This window comes from Cervus canadensis, chromosome 2 (assembly GCF_019320065.1).
Source record: "Cervus canadensis isolate Bull #8, Minnesota chromosome 2, ASM1932006v1, whole genome shotgun sequence".
Lineage (NCBI taxonomy): Eukaryota > Metazoa > Chordata > Mammalia > Artiodactyla > Cervidae > Cervus > Cervus canadensis.
Genome location: NC_057387.1, coordinates 41,118,397 through 41,141,043, shown reverse-complemented (window position 1 = coordinate 41,141,043; position 22,647 = coordinate 41,118,397). Strand labels below are relative to the sequence as shown.

General features: G+C 38.0%; 1 protein-coding gene across 6 annotated transcripts in view; it reads left to right on the top strand.

Annotated features, from left to right (window-relative positions):
* The window catches only part of CDC14A (cell division cycle 14A), a 179,831-nt gene that overhangs the window by 25,708 nt on the left and 131,476 nt on the right, over positions 1 to 22,647 (top strand). For 3 of the 6 annotated variants that reach the window (XM_043460526.1, XM_043460522.1, XM_043460523.1), the window contains exons 4-5: positions 2,666 to 2,710; positions 9,015 to 9,107. In XM_043460526.1, the coding sequence (XP_043316461.1) occupies positions 2,666 to 2,710; positions 9,015 to 9,107 (138 nt within the window). The remainder of the gene's footprint in view (positions 1 to 2,665; positions 2,711 to 9,014; positions 9,108 to 22,647) is intronic. The other 3 variants (XM_043460527.1, XM_043460524.1, XM_043460525.1) reach the window with 1 other exon arrangement.

The following is a 22,647-nucleotide window of genomic DNA, read 5'->3' as shown; positions in this document are numbered from 1 at the left end:
TCTGTCTCCCTGTTCCTTTCACTCCCTATCCTGTCAGCTGCCTTCTGATGTCCTTGTCTGCAGTCCGTGATCACTCATTTTGATGAGACCTTTGGCACCTTACTTCCATGCCTTTTGACTTTCTCACCTTGACAACTCCCAGCCTTCCTGGCAGGTGATTTCATGCACCAATTTACTGATTTACTGAAGATTGCAGTCCCCCGGCCTCTGCCAGCCTTGTACTTTACCCCAATCATATTGCTGCTCCACACAGTTGCATGTGACGTCTAGTCTGACTGTGAAGTGCCCTTGCCCTCTGATAACCCCTCATTCCTTAAGACCTTGTTCTGGCACCTTCATGTTTTGTAAGCATCTCCTTGTGCTACGAGACAAGGTGGGAGGTGCTGCCTTGTTTTCCCATAATTCTCTGTGCATATCTCTATTATTGATGAGTTTTAATTTTACCTGAAATTATCATTTCAGTTCTAATTTGCACTTTTTAATTGCATCTCTTTTTCTCACTAGACTTTGAGCTCCTAGAGGATAGAGGCATGCATTATAATTTTGTGTCTCCAAGTGTCCAGCACAAGGACGCTAAACACAAAGAAACCTGTTGATCTTATTATGACCCCATGACTTAGACATCCTCTTTTCTCTTGCCTCAAGAAGTTTCAGTAACCTGCCCTCAGCATTTTACATCCTCAGCGTGTACTGATTCCTCAATCATTTGCTATTACACCTTTGCCTACCTTACCCTACTGAAACTGCTCTAGTGACATCGTAAATACCCAGTCTGATGGCACTGACATGGTCCTCAAAGTCCTTTACTTCTCTGAGTAATTGGCACTATTTTAACAAATAATAGCTTCTTAGAATTCTTCTTCTGTGTGATTTCCTAACTCTTTTAGGTGCATTTTATTTTCTACTTTGGAAATTTTTATTTCTCACAATAAAGCGCTCATGATTTTTTCCCCTTTCTCTGATACCTTATGTAGATAGGTAATATTTTACAGTACATTCTATTTATCTCAAACCCAAATTTCTTATTTTTTATATGTTAAAAGATTTTTTTCAAGTTGATGATTTGAGGTGATTTATTGCTGTTTTTGTGTGTGTGTGTGTGTGTGTCAGTATGCATTCTATTCCCAATGGCCTTTGTTTTAATTTTGTGAATTAAAATGGAGAAATATTCATCAAATGCCTGCTTAGATTGAAAAACCAAAACCAGAAACCACCATCACCAGCAGAAACGCTGTTTCTTATTTTAAACTGTATTTTAAAAAAAGAGTAAGTACTAAGAGTTATACAGTAATAGGTTGTAGTTTGTTATTTCTGCTAAAGAGTTACCATAAGAGAACCAGTCAAAGAAAAAAGATTTAATGAAGTGAGAACAATTTGCAAAACTGTGTACATTATTTAATTTAAAATGTCTTCAATGATTAATAGGTTAGACCAAGAATTGTTAATCTGATATTTCAAAGAGTCCGTAAACTTCTGAAATTATATATAAAATTTTGTATGTGTTTACATTTTTCTTCTGATTCATAACTTTTTAATAGGTTCTCAAAGAGATTTTTGGTGAACACAATGCTAAGAACACTGGGCTGGAACATAAGAGCTTCTGAGAAGACTCTATTAATACAAGACAAAGTAGTGGTATTTTGAAAAGTAAAATACCTTTTTTCATAGTTAACCAGTTAAGAAAATCTTTCAATTACTGATTTAATAATCTGACAGTTTTTAAACATAAGATGGCTGAAATGGCTTGTTCTAAAATAAATACAGTTTTAACTGTTGATTTCACTTTTCGTCAGAGAAAAATAAAACCCCAGCCTGGGGGGAAAAAATCTAAGAGCATTGCTGAAAAAAGGGGACATTTTCTAGGGCACTGATTTTTTTTTTTTTAATACCTGCTCTATGAATCAACAAGACAATCACAGTAATCTTGGGGACTTATTTTTAAAAAGATTTAACAGAATATTGCCAGAAATGTAATTTGAAATGTACAGAATGTCCTGCGTGACCCTTCCAGGGTGAAAGGAGCAGAGGGAGGAGGAGTGGGCATGGTGCAGTGGGTGATTGTGCTAGAACAGTGGCCGCACCGGCAGATGGTGGGGCTCAGCGATGTCCTTGGTGCTGAATGGATCAGTGCAGTAATCCGGTCTGGCAACTGCCGGGAACTCTTGATACAATGATCAGACCACCCTCTTATTACAACTACAAAAACATGTGGAAGGTTTCTTCTTGAGGTTATCTTCTGTTGTAGGTTCCTGGACTTCTGGGGGAAGAAAAGCAAGCTACATTCCAGAGAGAGTTCATGTAGTTTTGAAGAGGTATCAGGGGTGCTGAAGCAGTGTTAATGCCCATGGGAGTGATCATACATAGAGTTTGCAAGGCCTGGAGCCTTGATGCCCATTCACAGTCCTCAAGCAAGAAAACCCCCTTTTATAGAGCAACCCCAAATGCCTTCACCTATTTTATCAGCCTGATCAAATAATCTTTATGAGCAACTTTTCTTGACATTTTGACTTCTGCTTTAATCAAGGTGCCATTTAATTGAATGAAATGTATTGGGTTTGAAACAAAATGGACCATAAAGGGACACTGTTTTCTTTTAAAAGAAACTATTCAACCTGCTTTATTTTAGCTCTGAATAAAAACGTAAACCATATTTTGTTTTGCACAGCCAAAGAAAATTTTCAAGAATATCCCTTTCCTGGGAAAGTTGGAGGTAAAACATGTAGAGGTCATGGCTGCTCACAGGAAGACCTGTTCATTTTATCGCTTTTGCAATGGGATGACCACTGATTGCTATGGAGACGCTGATTGCTGCGGCCATTACTGGGCTAGACTAGTCACCTGTAAGAGAATGATGCCTTGGTCACCATGGTCCCTGTGCTGTAATCTACTTATTTGACCACCATCACTGGCAGAGCTTGCTTGTTTAGGGAAGTGCATGGGCTCTGCTTTTCACTAAAGGGCATATTATCCAGGCTGCACGAATATCTTCTTTACCTCAACCAGGCTGATTCACACAGCTTCATGAAACACCATGTTCTAACCACACGACTTGAAGATTTTACTTTTAAGCATGGCAAGCAACTTGACCAAATGGCTGCGCCCTGAACATCTGTGTCGTTAAATTGGCCATTAACTCTCTTGTTTTTGTGTGTTTTGGCTTTGAGCTTAATTGTATCACCTTTGATTTTGAATGGTTGTGTAGTTTGTCGTCTCCTGACCTGAACTGAAGAAGTGCATGATTTGTGTCTGTCATCATAATCCAAGGATAGCCTGGTGGTTTTGTGATCTGTGTAACATGTCATCATTTTCTCTGTCTCTGAGTTGCCATGGCTTGTTTTTTTCACAGTGATCTCATTAGAATGCAACCTTTCACATAGCTTTCCTTTCTGAGATAGAAAATGTCTGCCTGGGGTCAGTATCCTCATTTCCATTTGTGTTTTTCTATGATTGCAGTCATTGTACTTTGGTTTACAAGTACCATCAAACATTTATCTGCTGTATTACATACTCTTATGATGTACATAAGAGTAGTAGAACTTTAACTGTCACTCAGGGAAACAGTACAGGTCTGGAAATTTCCATAGCTTTGCTTAGGTTAATTGATGGATGTTCAATACTGAAGCCCATCTTTTAGCTATTATTTTTTTACGTTGTTAAATGAAACAGTTATTGGATCTGTAATTAAGATCATTCCATTGGTCCTTCCTGTGCTATGAATGCATCCCTAGGTAGTTATTCTCTTCTGTTTGTCATAAGCCTTGGCCAATATTTTCCCCTCATTTAGCATCAAATATTTATTAGACTGTGAGCCTTAAGAGACTGGAGACTGGGGTCCTGCTCCCCTTGTTACCAGGTTGCTCAGTGCTCTGCTTGACACACATCACCTATTCAGTTTGTGCTGAGAGAACCGTTAGAACTTTCTTCAACTGCAGTATCCCAGTACCTAGATTCAGCAAACTGATTACCTGTGGGCTGCTTTCAGTCCACAGACACTTTTTGCGGAGGGAGCATGAATGCTGTTTAAAAATTTTGAATTCATGATCAACATTGCAATTTATGAAAATTTTCATTAACCTATGAATTTCTGGCTTCTTTTAAATATTGTAGTGTCTGATTATGGGCCCAGACTCTTGCATGAGAGCTAGGTCTGCTTTGGGCATACTTTTCTAGTTTGCCAACTGACCCACTTCAAATTCTTGGCCTCTCAGAGCATCTGAATTTGGAACCTCTGGAATTATACCATTTAAAGCAGCTTGGTTACTGAATCATTAAAGGAACTTTTTCCTTAGGTGTTATTAGCTGGAATGTAATAATTTATAAATTGTAATAAATTTTTCTGAGAATCTGGGGAATTGTGTTTTTTATAACATGCTTTAAAAAATCATATGGCATGATTTGGAGTTCCTAAAAGAATTGAAATGTCTTTTGGAGCTACTTGACCAGATGGACAATATGTTAGGGTCCATATAGTACATTTCCAGGTGTAGGGCCTATTCACACATTTTCATGCAGCTTTTTTTCAAGATTTAGGAATGTGTTAGTATAGTGGAGTTCAGTCTGTGGTCCCTGGACCAGCAGCCTCAGTATCATTACTGAGGAACTTGTTAGAAATGCAACTTCTTGGGCCCTTCCCTGCTAAATCAGAAACTCAGGGTGGGGTCCAGCAATCTGTGTTTTATTAAGCCCTCCAGGTGACTCTGAACCAGTCTGTTAAGAGAATGAAATACAGCATGATAATATAGTGATAAAATATAATTTAGATTGAAATTTAGCTTGTTTTTTTATTTCTGAAAAGTTTTAAAATTATTGACCAGTTCAATCTGAGAATTATTTAAGTTTTGAACCATGAAACTTGTTATGGCCTTATGATTGAGAATTAAGGTTTATACATGTTATCAAGCTCAGAGAGTTCTGAATTTCTCCAGTCCGCCACACTTGCAGAGAACGTTCAGCTCTCTGTGATTTGACCTTGGAGCTCTGGGTCGTGTGGTAAGCCAGGTCCTCTATGGCTACAGGCTTATGTTCTCTTGGTAAAAGAGATACACTGCTTGCCTGTTACATTGTAGCCTTGCCCAAGACCTCTGGTTTGGAATTTGCTCTGTGTCTGGTCAAACTGGACCACCTCCTGCCCTGTCTTCCTGCTTTGAGAAATGATGGAATATAGCAAGTGATCAGTAAATATTAGGTGGTTGTTGCTGTTATTATAGAGGAGAGTCCACTTAGGTAAGAAGATTCAGAAGGCTATGTATTCCAGTTTCTAGATGGAAATCTACCATATAGTATAAATAGTGGCTGCACCTTATAATTTGCAATGAGTCATGTGCAGTCCTGTTGCACAGCAGACCAACAGTCCAGAGGTCTTAGGATTCCTTCTGTGACATCCTCCCCTTTATATTTAAGACCATATTCATTTGTTTTACTGGTTTATAACTTTACTTTGCTGTTGTACACAGTGTTTTTATAATCTCAAAGCTCTTCATGTAAAGCAGGAAGAATCTGTAATAGAGCAAGGAACTCACTGAAAGCCAGAGGTGATGGTATGATTTAGCAAGTAATGTCCATGAGGGGTTTGGCCAGCACACTGGACTCTAGAAGAGACTAGCCAGGTAAGGAAGAGGCAACTGTCCACTTTGGAGGCAGGAGGTTCTCTTGATATTAGGGCAGAACTTGAGAGAATACCTACGGGGCTCATTTATAAAACAGAGTCCTATTATTGTCTGCACACTGTACCTTTCTTCTCTTGTGTGGTAAAGTCCTACCATGAAAGTTCTCAAAGGATGAGCCACATGTTCCTCTAAAGGCACTTTAGTCATCAGCGTCTCCAATGGATGGTATTGTTCCTTCTAGAGCAGTTTGATATATAATAGGTAGTTTTTGTGTGTGTGTGTTTTAAGAAAAAGGACATGTTTAATATTTGGAAGGAGGAAACATTAAAGGGTTTGTGTATATCAACCAACTCATGTAAAGCACCAGCTAAACAATTGGCAGAATGTTTTGTTATCCCTGAAAAATTCATGTGAGTACCAGACTATCTCCTCTGTTGAACAGCATTGCTGCTGCAAGACTGGGGCAGGCTGACCCATAAGAGGAAGGCCTGGCTGTGACAAGGAGGGAAATTAGGACAAGGCTTGTAATGTCTAAGATTTTTCTCGGTTGTCCTTCACTTTGAATTAGTTTTGATTCTCTGAGTGAGAACTCAACTCTGCATGACCTGAGATACTGGCCAAGCTTCACTGAACAGATCGGTTCTTGACTGTAGTGCTTTTGAGAGTTAACTGAGAAAAACACTAGAATTCCAAAATCACTAAGCAGAATAAATACTAGGAGTTTTAAAAATGTCCCTGAAAATCAGATAGAAAACTCTCATTTAAAAAAGTTAGTTATTGTAATATACAGTATGGTGACTACAGTTAATAATACTCTATTGTATATGTGAAAGTTGCTAAGAGAGTAAGTCCTGAATGTTCTCATCACATGAGAAGAAAGTTTTGTGAATAGGTATGATGACAGATGTTTTAAAAAGTCATTATATTTCCAGCTCATAGGCAGCTTCCAATAGGAGGCATTTTAAAATAGTTTAAATTTCTAGTTAGATTTTATAAAGACTATTCCTTATCTGATGTAATTTCTTAAAGCTTTTAAGGTAAATTATAAAATCCTTAAAATTTTAATTTGTATTATATTTACTTAAAAATTATATGTAGAGTGAAAAGAAAATTTCCTTCAGAATTCTGTCCTCAGTTTCATGGTTCCCATTGCAGGGTGGTGCTCTGCACTCTGTATACTTTAGAATTAGAGAGAAAAGCAAACAAATACAGAAAATTCAAAAACAAGCCAACAGTAAAGACCATTGGCGATAAAAGTACAGCAATATGAGTTTGTCACTGTTGGCAAGTAGATTTGTAAAATAAATGTAATTCCACATTACTTAGTGATAACTTAAGTAGTTTGTCATGAAACCTAAACTCCTAGTAGAAAAGAGCCTCCAGACAGGTAATTTAAACTTCCTCACAGGTGTGTTAGAGAGTCAGGAAATAAAAATAGTGAGAGATTGGGAGCCAGAAGAGCCGAGTCCTGGTGTTCCATCTGACTCATGTTAATGGAGGCCTGGGCTCTGGAAGGCAGTCTTTAGGTGGCTTGGGATTTAGAGACCATAGAAGAAGCTTAGGTCTTACGAGCCTTGATTCTCCTTTCAATAAATAAAACATAACTTGTTGATGGAGATAAATCACTGGCAAAAACAAAGACACAAACAAGAAATGTCAAGTAGATAATATAGTTCCAGTGGAGGAAGCAAGTAGGCAGGTGTCAGGACCATTGATGGTGACCTTGAAGTCTTTAGATAACTTGTGTGCATTAACTCGACTGAAAGGAATTGAATAAAATGTACTCTTATTTTTAAAATGAACTCAAACTTTATTTCATAGGGGTATTTTAGTAAGCTTGTCTGGAAATAAGGACTTTGGTACCAAGAGACTGTCTTAGAGGCAGACACTTATTTTTCAAAGTTTAATTTCAAAGAGCAATGCTATTTTCAGAATATGAGTCTTGGTTATCAAAGACATGCCTGAGTTGGGGTGGTGAGGGTTTCCAGGCTCACAACCATGAAACTATGTTTTCTTTGGTTACATGTTAAAACCAGAATGTTGCAGTTTCACCTTAGAATTGACATCAGAGTTTTGAAAGAGTTTCTTTTCCTTATAGAAAACAGCAGGGTAAAGAAAGGTATATAGTTGAGTTCTTATATTTTTAAGAAGAAAGAAAATAAAGAAAGTGAAGTCACTCCATCATTTCTGACTCTTTGTGACTCCATGGACTGTAGCCTACCAGGCTCCTCCGTCCAGGAGATTTTCCAGGCAAGAGTCCTGGAGTGGGTTGCCATTTCCTTCTCCAGGGGATCTTCCCGACCCAGGGATTGAACCTGGGTCTTCTGCATTGGAGGCAGATGCTTTACCTTCTGAGCCACCAGGGGCTTCCCTGATGGCTCAGAAGCCTCGTTATCTACATGTTTAAAGGGGCTTTCAAAGCAGATATTCTGTGGGTTGTAGTCTGTGTAAAGTATAAAAAGCTGCTTTGGCAGTAGCAATGAATTTATAGATAAATTTTAAAATGCATTTATGTGTCTGATTTTGAGAACCATTTGTCTGTTTTGAAATATGAGGAAAACTAAATAACTGTTTTGAAATATGAGGAAATCCAGCTGTTTCATGTTTTCATTGTTTTATGTTTGAGTTTATTAATAGTTTGATTTTATTTTAATGAATCTTTTCATTTTTACCTTCTTTTCATGTTTAGCATGTATACAAAATACTGTGTTGCTTATTTTGGATTTGTTTTGAGCATGCAGCATATTGCCTGGCAAAGAGCAGTGGGTGCTTAATAACTGTTCGTTTGAATCCATAAATTTAATGTATGACTATTGTGTTAAGATGTTTGCTGACATAATCCTTTTGATGGTTCATCTTTTTCCATTAACCATTTATTTTCAGGTAATTAAATGGGGATTTTTATAGAATGTTAGAAAAAGAAAATATTAATATTGGCACTCTAGTTAATATAGGCATTTAAAATTTTTTAGAGAGGAAAATAGATTGGTTGGCACATTTAAAAATAAATGGCATAATGTGAAAAGTAAAGATAACTTTTCTGGGAGTGAGTGTGCTATGTTAGGGAATGAAAGATGATGAATAAATTTTACATGCAAGATCAAGTGTAAATCTTCAAAATGATTCTGGCTAATAAAGATGGCAATAATTTAATTATTTCCTACTGTATTAGTCTCCTTTCTTGGAGAGAAACATATTTGATATAGTGTCAGTTCTTATATGATGATTGAGCTATAAAATGTCTGAGCTGGTAACCTTTCATCCTGTAATACTTATATACCGATGCCACAGAAATTAAAAAATTGTTAAATGTCACTGATTGTGACACATCTCTGTACATTAAGATGTGACGCATCTTTGTACATTGTTTCTGTGGTCACACTAACTTTTTTTATTCCCTCTTTCTAGTCATACAGTTTATCAAGAAAGAGAATAGTGCACTACACCTGTTTTGACCAACGGAAAAGAGCAAATGCCGCATTTTTGATAGGTGCTTATGCTGTAAGTACTTTTTTCATGATTATTTTCTATAATCAGGCCACTGGAATGTTAACACTGTCAAATAAAATCCAGGACACTTTTTCAGTGGATTTGGGAGATGGTGAAGACTATTAGCAACTTTCAAATTGATCTGGAATGGAAAGTATGGACTGATATTGATGAACCATTTACTCTTGGGTCTTATTTTCTAGTAGCTAATGAGAGAATCTTGGGACTACAACATATAGTTTGTATCCCACAGTTGTATAGGTATTTTATAAAAAGAAAGGATATTTACAGGAAAAAATACATAGTAGAAGATTATTAAAGACTGTTAAGGGTTTCCTCTTGGGAATAAGAGGAAATCTTTGATTGCATGGGGGAGGATTATTATTTTTATTGTCAATCCCTTTATTCAGCTATACAAGTGTTTACAGTGAGCAAGCTGAATATAAATCCTTCATGTACTATAGCTTCCCTAATAACTAGACATGGCTTTTCAAAATTAATCTTGATTAGAAATTTTGTCCTCTGTAAACACTGAAATGTAAATGTGATTTCCACATGAATGTGCTACACAATTTTGGCATGAACACTTCTAGAATTTTCTATACATACTAGGATTGGGCAGGGAGGGGAGAGAGGTGTCCTTTTCCTTCTCATCCTTTGGGAGAGTCTGTGTCTCTAAAGCCTGGAAGCTCACTGCTATGTGACCTTTTAAGGGCCTCCTTCTGAAGACCTTGATGGAAGGAGGCACCAGCTACCCGACATCAAACTCTGCCACATCAAACCAAAAGCTCTGGGGGAAAATTCCAGCTGTGCTGTTGCAGAGACTGTCAGCTGTTGCAGGGTGTGGGATGAAAATAGTGGCAGGCTGACAGGCAGCCTGTGGTCTGGGGCCTTGTTTCCAAATGGAGGTGCCCAGCTCTGCCCACCGTTTCTCATCAGGATGTGGCTACCAGAAAGCCTTGGGTCATCCCTAGTGGTACCTTTCTTCCTTGCTCCATAGACAGCATGCTCTAGTACTTGGAATCATGACTAAGAATCCGAAACACTGCTTTTCATCCTAAAGAGGCTCTGGGATGATGGGTAAACCACTTTATCCTTCTTAGCTTTACTTAGTTTGCTTATCTGTTAAAAGGGAGGGTTGGATATAATGACCTCTAAGTTTCCTCCCAATTCTGAGGACACTGGTATTATTTGTAGCGCCAGCCAGGCTCTTGCTTTTATTTGGAGAGCATGCATGAAAAGCTGGCAGTTGGCATGAAGGTTCAGTGAAGTGCTGGTAAGCTGAATTAAGCAGGCATGCTTATTTTTCACTTTACCTTTGATGATTGCTATTTATTTGAAACTGATAATTGACACTGTGTATTTAGAATATGGAGAGTCTGTAATAACCTCTGGATTCAAGCCATGTAAACATCGTGTCTTACTGAGGGGTTTTGTCCTACCTTTGAACATGTTATTCATGAGGCCTTTATCACAAGTAATTGTCAGGAAGAGGCCGTCTGCTGCTCCGTCCTTTCCTTCCCCCTCTTCCCCCCCTCCTCTCTTCTTTTTCTTTTTTCTTCCTTAGTGCCTGTCCTTCCTGTTTTTAGTGACATCCTTAAGTTCAGCATGGTACCTTTGGGATTTTGAACGAAAGTTTAGTTCTAACAGATGTGTTGAGCTTGGGGGTAAAATATATCTTCTAATGCAGAAGTGTCCACCACTTGAAAGCAATCAAAGGAGAGGAAAGCAGTCTGGGGAAGTGCTGAGGGCAGCTTGAGCTAGTCTTACAGCTGTTACAGTCCTGAGAAGCAGGGTAATTTTTCATGTATTAGTCATTTCCCAATTGATTTTCTTTTCTAATTTTAGAAATGTGTTCCCCAGGAAGCTTTTGGACACAACACTTAATAAAAATGAAAACCAGGAGTTGCAATCTTTCCTGAAAGAGAATTTTATGCTTTAACTTTGTATTGTATGTGTGCATTTAATTGTTGATTCAGATATTTTAAGAAGACAGTAATGGCATTATACATCTCAGCTAAGTTTCACATATATTACATTATTGCTATTGGGATAAGTCATAATCTCCCGGGGGAATCTTCTTGGACATAAAAGACTTTGACTTTGGAACGGCTGTGTAGTCAAATGGCATGAACTATGTACCTGTGTTTTTTTCAGAGTCCCCAGCAGTGAAGGTGTCTCCCTTTTTGAAATGGTGTTATCATTTTTCTATCAAGGGACATTGACTACTAAAAATATTTTGTACTAAGATAAGACTTTTTCTCTGAGCCCTAGTTTTCTCATTAGTAAAATTTGGTTAGTACCAGGGTTTTCTGGTCTGTCTCACAGGATTATTGTCAACATGAGATATCTAACTCCCTGTTGGATAGCCCCATATCATATATCTAAATGGTATCTCACATTTATTGTGGCACAGTTTTTAAAAATTTATTTTTAATTGGGAGATAATTGCTTTCCATTGTGGTGTTGGTTTCTGTTGCACAGAACCATGAGTCACCTGTAAGTGTACATATGTCCCTCTGTCTTGAGCCTCTCTCCCCCACCAACCCTCACCCCTCTGGTTGTCACAGAGTGCCAGGCTAAGTGCCCTGTGCTATACGGTTACTGCCCATTAGATATCTGTTTTACACTTGATGGTGTATATATATATGTCAACCTTTCTCTCAATTCGCCCCATCCTCTTCTTCGTCTTATGTCCACAAGGCCGTTCTCTTCATCTGCCTCTCTAATCTTGGCAGACATTTTTACTCCTCCTCTCCACAAATCTATATTCCCCTACTCATTGACTTTTTTAGTAAATGAGCTACCATCAGCAGCTTACTAAATCAAAGGACGGTAGTCATTTTGATTCTCGTGTCCCCCACATTGTACTCATCAGTAATTTCTAACTCTGAAGCATGTACCGAGTCGGAATGCTTCTTTCCATCTCCATGGCTATCACCTCGTCCAAGCCACTGTCACCGTGCACCTGGGTGACCACCACAGCTTCATCCATTATCTCCTTTTCACACCCTCGCTTTCCTTTAATTCGGTGGCCACACAATTGTCAGAGTAACGTTCTAAAACTATAAATTTGATCATTATCCTCTTTCAGATCTGTCTAATGTTTGCTCACTGGTCTTGGCATGAAATTCAGCCTCTTTACCCAAAGCCATTAAGATCTTCCCTGATCTAGCCTCTGTGGTCTCCTTACTCTAGATGCCTTTTAATCGTGACATCACAAGCTTGTTCCCACCACAAGGCTTGGTATTTCTGTTCTCTCTCTCTGGAATGTTTTTACCTCAGACATATACATCCCTTCTTCCTTCTGATCTTATATCACCTCCTCAGAGAGACTTTCTCTTGAGTTTTACCTTGCTTCCCCCACCTCCAGTACCCTCTAGCCCTTGATGTTTTATTTATTTATTTTTTACTGCACTCTACTACTTGAAATGATCAGGTCTGTTTGTGTACTTACTTGTTTATTATCTCTTTCCTAGACTATAGAGTAGGGACCTTGTCAGTTTTGTTCATTGCTGTGTCTAGGAAGTGATAAAATATTTAATCAGAAGTTAGGCCCAGGCATTCACTAGTTGAACTGGAAGCTGGCCACAATGGAGCCTTCCTGCTGTGCTGAATCATCGGGAAGTCCAGGGTGGAGGGTGTCCCAGGGCAGAGACAAGGTGGCTAGCAGTGGGGGTGGGAGGGGGCTGCGCTGGGTTATTCGCCGCTGGTATGAAACTGTTTCAGTACTTGAACACTGAGCATCAGTTTAGAACTGTGCCCAGTCGGTGGTAGGTGCTCCATAAATATCTACTGAATGAATGAATAATGAAATGATAAAATATGAAAGAAAGAAGGAAGATAACTTCCTTTGGGTAACTTCAGAGAGAAACTGAAAATGATCAAATTGGATTAATTGGATATAGCTTAAAGTTGTATCTTCCTCATTACTAGAAATATTTGCACTAATGACTGAGCTAACTAACCATGGTCTTTAAAAATGCAGGATCAAAGCAAAGGTTATGGACCAAGGGAAGTGTCTGTATACAAAGTCACATCACTACTTTACTTCTTTTTTTTCTCTTTTGATAAACTTTTTTTCATTTATTTTTATTATGGTGAAATACACATGTCATGCAATTTACTATCTTAATCATTTTTCTTTGTTTCTTTTTAAATTATTTTTTTATTGAGTTATAACTGACATAACATGATGTTAGTTTCAGAGGTACAACAAAATGACTCAATATTTGTATGCATTACAGTATGATCACCACAACAAATCCAGTTAACATCTGTTGCCATATATAGTTACAAAAAATCTTTTTTTTTTTTTTTGATGAGTCTTAAGCATTTTTAAGTGTATAGTTCAGTGGTATTAGGTCCATTCATATTGTTGTGCAACTGTCATACCTTGCTTTTGAGTATGACAGCTTGTGCAAACATCATGTACCTGTAGAGTCAGAGCTTTGCTTGTGGTTTCTCTGTTAAACCATGACTTTAAGTATGTCACAGCAGCTTTCTTTTTTGTGTGTTTCTATTTCCTCATCTGTAAGTGAGGGAGAACCTTTTTATGTTCTATCTCCTAGAATTGTCATGAGTATCAAAAAGGAGATAAAATACAGAACATCACATTCAATAGGAAATCCACAAACCCTTCTCTGTGGGTGATCTGAAAGCCAGAGTTGTTGGAATGATGTGGCCACTGGAGATCACAGTGACACTTGCCAAATGACAGACATCCATTTCAGGGAAGTCCCCACTCATGAAGCATCTCTTTACCCCTTAAGCTGAGCCATTGTGCTCCTTGAGATGGAAGGTTCAAATTTTAAGAACAGATCAACTCTTTTGAAAAGAGGTTTTCCCTTCCAGTACAATACGCAGTGCAGTTTCAGAGTTAACAAGCTTAGATCATTATAGCATCCAAAATACTCTCAAGATGAATTTAAAGAAGATGGCTTTTGAAAAATTATAAGCATGAGTTAGTTAAGTTCTTGCCACATGCTTGAAGACCAAATCCTCACTGATTTTTATACTGTTTTCAGGTCATAGAGGGCTTCCCAGGTGGCTCAGACAATAAAGAATCTGCCTGCAATGCAGGAGACCAGGGTTCCATCCCTGGGTCGGGAAGTTCCCCTGAAAAAGGGAATGGCTACCCACTCCAATATTCTTGCCTGGAGAATTCCATGGACAGAGGAGCCTGGTGGGCTACAGTGCATGGGGTTGCAAAGAGTCAGACATGACTGAGTGACTAACAATTTAAAGATGGCTTTTAAAAAATTACAAGCATGAATTAACTGGTTTCTTGTCACATGCTTAAAGACCAAATCCTCACTGATTTCTGTACTGTTTTCAGTTCACAGAACTGTGCTAAAGAGGTCAAGGGGAATTTGCAGAGGCCATGATGATTGAAGGACTGGAAAATAATTCAGGGTTAAAGAATTAAGAATTTTTTCAGATATGTGGAGGATACTTAAACAAAGATGGTAACCACACTGTATGTTCCTTAACACGCTTGTTAAGGTTTCACATTGCTTAGTAAGGGGTCTAATTATGGATTAACTGGGACTGGCCTGACCCAGATGTCATGTCTGAATCAGGGATGACAAAGCTAAGGTTTGTAGACTTTCTAACCATGTCTGTGTCTGCTCTTCACTCTGTAGACTATACTTAAGGCCTTAGCAGTTATATTATACCTCTAAGTCTACTACTAATTGCAAAGAAGCCCTTCTCCCTCTGGTGTAGAGGCTGAGAGCAAAGACTTCAGCTGAGCCACAGCTTGACCTTGAATTCACTTGTTATTTGTATGTCTTGACCAAGTTCTTTAACTCATCCAAACTCCTGCTTTTTCCATCTTTAAAACAGAGATAATAACATCCCGCCCAGCATAGTTGTGGTGAGGACTGAGGAGGTCATGCTCGTGAAGGGGTCAGGGCAGTGCCTGGCCTTGCAGCATTGTAAGCACTTAGGAACAGCTGGTGCTCTAGGTGGGAGAGCTGTGTTGCTTTCCAGATTGTTTTCTGAGCCGTTGTCTTACTTCCCCTGAAGAGCCAGGGCTGCTCGCCTCTTTTTGTCTTCTTGTCTTCCTTCCTTTCCATCTATTTCATACTTGATCCTTCCTTAACTCAGTGACACTCATATGGTTGTTACTCTGATGATTACTTGGAATAATTCACTGGAAGGTGTGAAGCTGTGCATATGAGTTTTTTTGTTTTGCCGCGTATGAGTTTTTTTTTTGCTTCCTAGGATGAAGTATACCCTTTCAAAACTGATAAACAGACCAATCACAAGCACTGAGGTTGAAACTGAAATAAAAAAATCTTCCAGCAAACAAAAGCCCAGAGCCAGGTGGCTTCATAGGTGAATTCTACCAAAAGTTTAGAGAAGAGCTAACACCTGTCCTGCTCAAATTCTTCCAGAAAATTGCAGAGGAAGGAAAACTCCCAAACTCCTTTTATAAGGCTACCATCACCCTGTTACCAAAACCAAAGATGCCACAAAAAAAGAAAATTACAGGCCAGTATCATTGATGAATGTAGATGCAAAAATCCTCAACAAAATTTTAGCAAACAGAATCCAATAACATATTAAAAAGGTCATACCTCATGATCAAGTGGGCTTTATCCCAGGGATACAAGGATTGTTCAGTATATGAAATCAACTTGATACACCGTATTAACAGATTGAAAGATAAAAACCATATGATCATCTCAATAGATGCAGAGAAAGCTTTTGACAAAATTCATTACCTGTTTACTATAAAAACTCTCCAGAAAGTTGTTTGTATTCTAAAGGAAGAATTTGCCCAAACCAGATGAATTTCTCACTTTTGAGATCTGTGTTCAGGTATTTGTTAGTGCAGTAAATATTTATTTAGCTCTTATGAGCTCTACTAAGCATTGTAGTGAACTCCGGGAAATAAAAAAATAATTAAAAACAAAAAGAAGGAATGCCTAGCTTTAAAATAGGGGAACAGATGAGCAATAAGTAAGTTGGGAAAAGTGTGTAGTGTCAAATTTGAATAAAAATTCATTCAAAGAGTGTTTTTCCAGCCCTTGTCACACATGAGACCTTGTTCTAGGAGTTGAGGATACTAAGGTGAATAGCTCCCTGCCTTCTGGTTTGGGTGTTGGCAGACCAGGGTCAAATCTGGAGAGATGTGAGAGGGATTAAGGATGACCAGCCCCAGTGGGCCAAGTAGGGAAGGGAGTATCAGACAGGGGGCATGGCATGGAAGGGAGGGTGCCTTTGGTGGTGGTGGTGGGGCAGTTAGGAGGAGATAGAGAATGATTAAATTATTCTAAACATCTCTTTGTAAAGAGGATAATTTAATGAATTCAATCTAAAAATTGGCATAACTACATTATAGAAGAAAAGTAGGAAACTTCTCTTGCAATTACAGCTCTCTAAGCGTAGGCATAATGGCAGTGTAGTTTTGTGAACTGTTTTTCACTTGGTCTGCATGGGGTTACAGAGTCAGACACAACTTAGCGACCAAACAACAACGTGTGTTTTGCCTTTTTTGCTACCTACATGGCCAAATGGAGAAGGAAATGGCAACGTACTCCAGTATTCTTGCCTGGAGAATCCTGTGGACGGAGGAGCCTGGTGGGCTGCTGTCCATAAGGTCGCACAGAGTCGGACATGACTGAAGTGACTGAGCATGCATGCATGCATTGGAGAAGGATATGGCAACCCACTCCAGTGTTCTTGCTGGAGAATCCCAGGGACGGAGGAGCCTGGTGGGCTGCCGTCTAGGGGGTCGCACAGAGTCGGACACGACTGAAGAGACTTAGCAGCAGCAGCACCTGACCAAATAATATTCCCTGTAGAATACATACCATTTTTAACATTTTAGATTCCTTTCAAAATTTTTTATAATGTGACAAACAACTTTCTGCGTTATAAATGCTTCTTTTTGTGGATTTTCATCTTTAGATTGCCACAACTGTGATTAATAGTCTTTTATTTAAAAACAGATCAGCATTAGTTTAGGCTCTTGAAGTATATTACCATATTTAAGCCAGTTTTAACTAAATTTGTTATCAGGTGAACTCTTCAGTGTCATATACCTTGTCATAGTGGGTATTTAAAAATGGTTAGTGTGTGTGTGTGTTTAAACCATTGGAAAACTGTAAACCAGGCCAGCTAACTCTGAATTTGTTTTTGTCTTTATTTTCTGGACCAAGCATGTTCATTTCCTTAATCTCTGACTCATAATTCATCCATAAATTGCAGTTTCAGAACTACTTTAAATTGTCATTAAAAAATTATAGGTTAAACAAATGTTATTTAAAATGTAGGTAAAATTATCAAGAAAAATGTTGGTTCAAAACAAGAAGGTGTTTTCCTTAAATACTTATTAAAATAGTAATAAGGCGGATGTCAGCTACCAGTGTTCTGTCCCCCTCTGTGGCTTCTTAATAGACCTCCCAGGTAGCGTTTCTTCTGCTTACAGAAATTGTGGAGGAAGGGAGGAGTGGTTGGGGCAGGGCAATATCCTGTTTGCGGTTCCTTCCTTTCACAGCCTGATAGGCAAGAATGCTATTGTGAGGGTGCCTGTAAGTGGGCCAGAGAGGCTTTTATCCTTGCAGGCGAGTATTTTTGGTGTCTTTAAGCAGGTCAGTATCCCTAAAATCATACAGCATTTTCAGTTTCAAACTCTTTGAGTTTGGAAATTCTGTTTGTCTTCTGCATGTGGATAGAGCAGTATCATCTTTTTCAATTCTCCTTGCATATTTCATTTAGCTGTGGGCTAGAAAAATCAGCAGTTTGCTTTTCACTTGTGGAAGGTTTGATTCTCAAGTTTAACTGAGTATGTCTTTTTAATATTTTTTTTTCTTTCTCCTTCTAACAAGTTTCCTTTGTGTTGTAAACACACACACACACACACACACACACACTGTATTTAGGACTATACATTTCAGGGCTGATACTATGTCTGCTCACCCAGTTTTGAATCCTATAGTCTTGAAAAGACATATACTTTCTATCTGAAAATCTTGTGTCCATTTGTTTCATTTACATAGTGAATTAAGGGGATATATATTTGTAATGTAACAGGGAACTTTGTTTTGTTCCCACAACAGCCCCAGAGTCTAGAATAGTGTCTGACATATCCTAAGTGCTCAATAAACACTTACGTGAATGACTAAATACTTAATTGATAAGCATTAGTAACATTGGATAATGTTAATTGGGGTAGATGGATAATGATGTACATTGGATAATGATAATTTATCCAATGTGGGATAATTTATCCAATCGTGGGATAAATAAATTATGTCCCACGATTCTTGAAAGTTTGATATGGAGCAATTAAAATGCTTGAGTGCTTAAAAAAAAACTATGAAGTCAGTACTAATTATAGAAATAACAAGAATCACAGTGTTTTGAGGCGTTTTTTAAAGTTACTGAGTAAAATAAGATGTTTTTATAGGTCTCTAAAATTTTAGAATTGAAATGGACTTTATTAATATATATTAACATTTGAAATCAGTGTTATGGGTGATAGTCTTCATTTTTAACCCCAGCATTATTTCTGTTTTTCTCAATAGGTGAAAATCCCTATTTATGCATATAAGTAGTTGTTTAAAAATGTCAGACATTTTTAAACAGTTATCCTTGTACTCCCGACATACTTTTCAGTAAGAACTAACTCAAAAGCTCAAGAAAAGAATACTGGAAAAATTTTCAGTTAGTTGCATTAAAAAATTTAACTGTTTTTTTATGAAAGAAAATTAGGAAAGAAGCACTGAAAGCCCCTGAAGACATTATCTGTTACATCGTGTGACTTGGTGCTAAAAACACCCAAAGACTCAATTTGCAGAACCACTGAAGTATCTCTGTAAGAAACTAAAAAAAACTGCTCCAGTATTGCTTTCTCGGATGGAGAAACTAAGCCCAGAGAGGTCAAGTGTCTTGCCCAAGGTCAAATCCAGTTAGTGAAAGAGAAAGACTAGAACCTGCCCCCAAGTTCCCAGTTGGGGGTATATCCCCTCACAGCAGGAAGCTGAGCAGTGCCAAGCTTGGAATAATACTGTCTCTGAACTAAGTGAAAGCGAAAGCGAAAGTCACTCAGTCCTGTCTGACTCTTTACGACCCCATGAACTGTACAGTAGTCCATGGAATTCTTCAGGCCAGTGCTGCAAAAGAAGCAAAGCAGCGTTCAGTGTGGAAGGGTAGAATTTTTCCATTGGAAAGCAGCGTTTCAAATACACTGGTCACGCAGTTTCTCTTCCAGGCAGCATCTGAACTTTAATTCTGGCTGATGGAGCTAACACCACATGTTTGTGTACAAACCAGGTGAAACGGCAGTTTTCTTCACATTTGCGTTAGTGATGTCTGTGGATGTCCCCAAGTAGTTCAGAGTGTCAGGAGTGATAGAGACACAGGAGAACCAAAGAGTGACATGACATAGTTTAGGCTGATATTCAGGACTGGGTCTTTTAAACTTTTTTTTTTTTACTATAGTCCATAGTAAGAAACATATTTTATATTGCAGCTTAGTTCACACACACACACACACACACCATTCATATGAATAATTGAAACAAAAGATTAATGAAACAATTCTTACTTTACGATGGGTGAGGTATACTGCTGTTTTATATTCTGTCCTAGTTTAATAAAAAAAAAGAAAAGTCTTTATCCATTAAATTGATTTTGTTGCTCACTGCCATTGGAGAATCTGTGCTTAGATCTGAATTACTGTGCTTACTGCTTACCGTGCTTAGATCTGAAATGTGTTTAGATGTTTTTTAGGGCACTGATTTTGGCATTGAATGTGCAGGTGATTGTTTGGCCCATCTGGGTTAGCCTTCAATTAAAATGAACAGCTTAAGGAGATCGAAAGTGTTCTGAACTTCTCAGAGGCTCCTCTCTAAATATCAAGATGTACTGCTGGCTCCCACATGGTTTTCATTCAGTTTCTGCTTGATCGTTAGAAAAATCTGAGTTTGGTTTAAGCCCTCAAATAATACAATTTATCTTTTCATATCGCACTTCCATTTGAATCTCTCTGTTTTCCACAAACTCTTCTCCTACACATCCCTTTCTTCCTGGTAGTCCAAATGTGCATTTATTCTTTGGGGACAACCTTGAATGAGAAACGCCTGTGCTTGGGTCAGCCGTGGGGGCCCTGAGGATCCAGCAGTGAGCCTGCCTCTGGCTCTGTTATGTGAGTGCCTGTCCAATTTAATTTATAGATTTGTGCTCATGGCTTATAATACCCCATTGACCTCATGATGTCTAATCTTAAATCTCAGGTTTATAAGGGTTTTTGAATGCATACTTTTTTTGTAATGTGCAGTTTCACATTTATTAAACAACACATGCAGCATGCGGATTTGAAGATGGATGAAGGTACTTTGACTTTTAAAAATTAAAATACATTTTAAAATTAAGAAATCAGATGCACATTATAAGATAAAGATAGAGCTAAGAAACAGACTGAAATACATGAATATTACCCAAGAGACATTCTCCCACTTATTTTTTTAAAATGTTCAGATAATCTATATAAAGAATGCTTTATTGTTTAATATATATAAACATTATTTTTAGAGTTATAGAAATTCTTTTAAGGAAATAGTTTTAGAATGAAAGTATATTACAGATCCACCAATAAAATGTCTCAAATCTGTCAGTTTATGTATTGATGAGTTTAACTGTTTACTTATTAAATTTAGATACAAAATCAGCATGCTGAACTCTGCTGCACTTCTATGCACTAATAATGAACTGTCAGCAAGAGAAATTAAAGAAATAATTTAGAATTTAGCTACTTTAATTTTTTATTTTACTCTCAGAAGTGTCATCCAAAAAGCTTAAATGATCAATTTAAAAAAATAATAACTCTACAAGATAAAAATAACACAGATTATTGTTTTTTGTGAGTGTATACCTACACTCACAAAATAACGGGAAGACCTAAACTTACTGACAGATGAGAGCTAAAATGGCATATAAGATTTAGTTTTTCCTTCTGTTTTTTGATGTTTAAGAATTTTGGCTTTATTTAAATATACCTCAAATGATGTTTTCCCACATATATCTTATTAAAAAAAAATTTTTTTACTGTGGTGAAAGTCACATAATATAAAACATATGATTTTAACCATGTTTAACTGTACAGTTGAATGCATACTTTTAATTTATATAAATTTTATTTCAAGGCTTTTTTTTCTATTTGACATAGTGAATAAAATAGTGACCTTTCCCCTAGTACGGGCAGTGAGCTAATAAACCAAAAGCGCTCTCCATATGTACTTTCTGAAATTTTAAATAAAAGAGGAGCTACCTGCAGCTCCTGTTGAGGTTGCTGTGTGCTGAGTTATTCTAAAGATGCTTATGCCCCAAATATGGTCACTGCTGCCATAAACCTAGACCGTGTCCGTGCCGGCAGCTAGGTCTGTTAGCGGCTCTCTGTCCCTGGATCTTTCTCAGTTCTCTCCTCTACTGCGCTCTGCCTCAGCCTTGTTTCCTGGGGCCTACCCCCTCTCCCCTTCGTAATAAATGCTTGTCGGGCTTTTAAATTTTCATTATGGAAAACCAAGCTTTTATGGTGAGCACCTAAAACCAGCGTTATGGTTAGTCAGCAAATCCCGGTTAAAGTAAATAACGGGCAAAGAAAGTCTAACTTCAGCCTGAAAGAAATATTGAGTTGCTGCAGTACCTCAGAGAATTATTTAATAGGGGAGAAACATTTATGGTTCATAGTTTCAAATTAATGAGCAGACAGACAAGCCTTTCCATGTGAAGCTACCTCCTGTAGGATGAATCAGACTTTACAATTCTTTCACAAGTGGGTGTGTGAGTCAATTAGTGGGGCCTACTTTGGGAAATTTGTAAGTTGACTGAAAAAAAAAAACAAAACAAAACACAAAAACCCACAATTCCCTTCTCAGAAACTTTTTCTGATTTTTTTCCCCCATAATTGGTCCAGTTTCCTCTCTTCACCCCTATGTTTATTTTGTCATTTCTTATTGTCTGACCCAGAACCTGGCTTAATTATAGCTTTTCTCACCTTGTCTTGTAACTAATTATGTGTAACATAATCCCCTAGAATGAGCTCTTTGCTGTTACTTGCTTTGCTTTCCTTCCTACTAGAGGGCTCCTTGAGTAAAAGTATGACTGTTGCTCACATTCCTACCTTCACTACTTGTCTCTGTTGTTTTAAGGAATAAGGAATAAACAAGCTAGGAGACAGCCCTGGAGGTAGTTCTGATTCCCAAAGGTCTTGTGTTAACTGTGATAATTGATGCAGACAGACTCCAAGCTCAGTCATCATTGTAGCACTCCTGCCCCCAGGTCCTGCCCTTGACTTCTGTAACCCAGGTCTCAGCTGCAGTGCTTTCAATTTAAAATCCATGCTTATTAAAACCTATGGGAATGGACCCACCCATACGAAGAATTTAGGCTTATGTGGTAACTCTCCTAATAGCATTGGAGGCTATTGTGTGTCTTAGGGTTGGAAAAGCCTGAAATCCTATTAGTTTGAATGTGGTAAAGTATTTATGTTCCCTTCAGAAATGCCTGAAATTTGGAGAAAATTCTCAGTTGTTTGTAA